The following is a 3,843-nucleotide window of genomic DNA, read 5'->3' as shown; positions in this document are numbered from 1 at the left end:
TTTTAAAGTACATGAGGTTTCTGCTCCTTCTTGCTGCTAAAAGTGCCTGGTGAGCTGCGGCAGAGCAGGGGCCGTGCTGTCACCAGGACAGTGACGTGGCCCCGTCCTCCTGTCACGCTCCCCTGGAGGACAGGGGGAAGGTTCAGAAAGTGGGTCAAGAATGGTCTCACGAGCCGGGGAGGAGGGTGGCGCCTGTAAGGATCCAAGGGGGCGGATTACGGGGGGAACGGTGAGTTCACCAATTATTGTGCTTCTAGTGCTCGGCATGCTTTGGTGTTGCCTTTTTGCTGCCTTTTATGTGGGTCTCAGTGCTAAATTCTGAGCTGCTTGCTGTGGGCAGTCGCCCTGCTGGGACCCTTGGTGTGGCCTCGGTGCCCGTAGCTGGGGCCAGGCGCTGCTCTCACTCTCGTCGCTTACTGAAATAAGTTATCCATGGTGTCCCGCAGCGCCCAACCCGCCGTCTGTCCGAGAAGAGCTTTGCACGGCCTCCCATGACACGATCACTGTCCACTGGATCTCGGAGGACGAGTTCAGCGTCAGCTCCTACGAGCTGCAGTACACCATCTTCACTGGCCAGGCCAACTTCATCAGTAAGTCCCTGCTCCGCCTGGGGACCGTGGGCCTGTTCGCAAGGGAGAAGGTTCTTGGGGAGAATCAAAGGCTGGGAATTAGGGCAGGAAACTGCCACAAAGGATCCTCTGAGGATGCCGCTCGTGGCTGTAAAAACAAAACGATGGAGGACGCCCCGTGCGGGGGGTCCGTAACTGAGCTGCCTTGCCCCGCGCTTGGTGCCCACAGCTCCGGCTCGGTGAAGCAGTTGGTCTGTTACGGGGTCCCACGCGTCTCCCCGCTCCTGGAAGTGGACATCTCACAGCGCGCCCGGGACCGCGCGAGCAGGGCAGCGCCGGCTGCTCTGTGGGCTGGTGGCTGACTGACTTATACACCCCCGTAACAATGCTGAGTCACGGCCCCAGGTCATTGTTCCCGAGAATAACTGCCAAACCTGGTTATTCTTCCACACCGCCACAAATTTGCGTGGCAGGAGTGGGACTTGAGGACCGAGGAGGGCTCTCGACAGTCGTCTGTGGTGGCACCTCATCACTTCGGGCACGCTGTGGTCAGACCGCGAGGGACCTGCAGCTCAGGTCACCACATCCAGCTCCTCTGCAGAGCCTGGGCTTTACGGACTCTGTGGGGGTCAGCGTATTCTCCATGCCCTGATATCTTCTAGTGCAACAGGGCAGCTCCAAAGCAGCGCTGTAGGGCGGAGCTGGCCCCAGGCTTGCCACAAGACCAGGACAGCAGTCTCGTAGCTGCAGAGCTCCCTCCTGGGTGTTTGTTTTTTGATGAAGACTCTAGTAGTTGTGGGCTTTTTAACATGGCAGGTATTTTAACAGTGAGTTTAAATGTGTAGCTGGCTACACATTTGGGGAGGGTGGTGATGGGATCCAGAGACACCCGCGTGATGGATGGGTGGTTGTTTGCAAGGCACCCCCGAGGCGTGTGCTCAGCCAGAGCGAGCGGGAGGAAGCCAACTTGTGACGATGGCAGTGGTGAAGAGATGCACTCTGCCCCTGGTCCTGCTGCTGCAGCATGATGGCAAACAGCAGCAGAGAAGGAAAGAGGAGGTGGTGGGAGAGTGGCGCTCCAGACAGTGGTACCGACCCTTCCAGCCACCTTGTCTGACAGCGGGGCCAGAGCTTTGCTCTGCTATTAACGAGGGTGAGGTCACCAGACAGCCGGAATCAGCTGAAGGCTCGAAGATAAAATGAGCCAGAAAGGAAGTGTGCCGAATGCCTGTTTAATTTCCTCTCCCTGCACCTAAACTGATCGAAAGAGACTCGGGCTCTGAGCTCTTTAGCCCCGTGGCTTATCGTTCGGGTGAGCTGGTGACTGCAGGTTGAAAAAGCTGGGTCTGGAAACCGTGACAGCCCCCACTCCCCCGAGGACAGATGTGTCACATCTGCAGGAGCCATGTAGTCATCGTTGGTTTTGTCAGGAGGGTTTGTTTGAAAAAAAAAAGAAAGAGCTGGCTGGGTTGTCCTTGCAGGAGAGGGGCTTCTTCAGGTGTCCCCGGGACTGTGGGCAGTTGCAGCAGCAGCAGCTTATTCCTTTGGGTGCCCAGTGAGTCCTCGAGGTGTCAGAAACAGGCACCTGCTGTGATTCCCCTAAGACAGATGGGGGGGTGGCGGGGTGGGGGGGGCGATGTTGTGGAGGAAAGTTAATTTGCGAACCATGACCTGTTCCGTAAGAAAATGGAAAAGATATGGATGATGTAACGTGAGGACAAAAATACAGCTTCCGGCTTGTCCGTCCTGGAAGAGCGCAGCATCCCCACGGTGCGAGGAGGTTTTGTTCCTGGTTCTCCTCAGTCACACTTACTGTTGAAGGAAGGGCTGACAAGGTGCTCCAGAGTGGAGGTTCTGGGCCGCTGTCGGTTTGTCTCGAGAGGATGCTGGTGCTGGAAGCGCGGTGTCGCGCCACAGGAAGGATGTGGAGTGCACTTGAAAATACGCAGGAAGCTGCCAGAGAAAGGCACTGCCTGCGACTTTCCAAGCAGATTAAACTCGCACCCCGGCCTTTGCCCTTGTTCTGGAAAACAAGAGAGTTTCTTTCCTCCCGGTCTGAGGTTAGCTGTGGGTCCCTGGTGCTACAGCAGCGAGACGTCCCTGCTCAGCTCTCCTCTCCTCCCCCAGACACAGCATGTTAGCTCCAGGGAGAGCTCAGCAATCGCCTCGGCTCCGTTCTCAGATGGCCCCCAGCCTCCCTCTCCCCTGCACCTGCCAGCTGAGGAGGGAAGGTCTTCACAGGAGGAGCAAAGAAAACATCGGTTAGCGTCTCAGAGGAGAAAATGAGTAATATAGAGTCACTGGCAGTGACACAGCCAGGTTGGATGATTTGTGTCCTGGCTGAACTCAAGCGAGAGGAGACACTGGGAACAGTGTGCGAGGGCTCATCTAGCAGAGCACAGGAGTCTTCCCGTGAAAGGAAATACCTTTTCAACGAGCACACAGTTGGCCTGTGGAAACCATCCCCTTCACACTCTCTTTAAAGCCAAGACCTTGGCAGGAGTCGGCTGTCTTTATGGATGACAAAAGCTGCAATAAAAAGGAATTTTTTAAGCTTTGGCAGTCTTCAAGGCCAACCTCTTCTTGGTCGTTTTGGGAAAGAAATCTGGTTGGGAGGCCACACCATCCCCGACTGTCGCCTCTGAGCCACCTTGTCCTTTCTGAGGAAGGATCCAGAGCTGGTCCGTGGCTGCAGGGAGGTAACACTTGCCAGTGCTCGGCTGAAAGCCGTGCGCTCCGATGAAAGCACCCCTGCGTGTGGGATGCAATCGGTACCACAGCTGTTTTGTTTTCTACTTCAAATAACATTGCTCTGCTCCCCCAGGCCATTTCCGCGTGTACTTCAAACCAAATCCAGGCTGACAGTGACTGCAACCTGCCCTTGTCCTCCGGCTGAGCAAGCCACCGGAGATAAATCAACACCCCAGTGTAAGCCTTAGCGGAGGAGGTGTGGAGCGTTTCCCAGCCGTGCACGCGTGTGCCATGATCGGAGAATGAAAACCCTCCTCCAGCCACCCCGAGTTCACAACCTGCTCCTCACGTGCTGTCTCGCCCTTCTCTTCATACCTGATGGATCTGAGAAGGCTCCAGCTGCTGCTGCTGAGCTTCCTCCTTGTCCTTCTTTTGGTGTAAAGCAGCAGCCCCGTGCTGTGGTAGCTGCCCCAAAGCTGTTTCCCGAGAGCCCAGAGCCGCTGCATGCTGCTGCGGGTGGTCCTGGGCCCTCGCTGCCCCCAGCCCGTGGGTGCCAGCATCACCTCCTGGGCACCAGCAGCTG

At 56.7% G+C, this 3,843-nt stretch overlaps 1 protein-coding gene across 1 annotated transcript in view; it reads left to right on the top strand.

Moving 5' to 3' along the window:
* LOC104494472 (probable E3 ubiquitin-protein ligase MID2) overlaps nucleotides 1–3,843 on the top strand; it is a gene marked incomplete at both ends in the record, with an annotated part of 15,200 nt that overhangs the window by 10,607 nt on the left and 750 nt on the right. Inside the window, one exon of the mRNA XM_010137294.1 lies at nucleotides 447–590. Coding sequence (XP_010135596.1) covers nucleotides 447–590 — 144 coding nt within the window. The remainder of the gene's footprint in view (nucleotides 1–446; nucleotides 591–3,843) is intronic.

The sequence above is a fragment of the Buceros rhinoceros genome, unplaced genomic scaffold (genome assembly GCF_000710305.1).
Source record: "Buceros rhinoceros silvestris isolate BGI_N320 unplaced genomic scaffold, ASM71030v1 scaffold27815, whole genome shotgun sequence".
Lineage (NCBI taxonomy): Eukaryota > Metazoa > Chordata > Aves > Bucerotiformes > Bucerotidae > Buceros > Buceros rhinoceros.
This window is presented reverse-complemented; position numbering and strand designations above follow the sequence as displayed.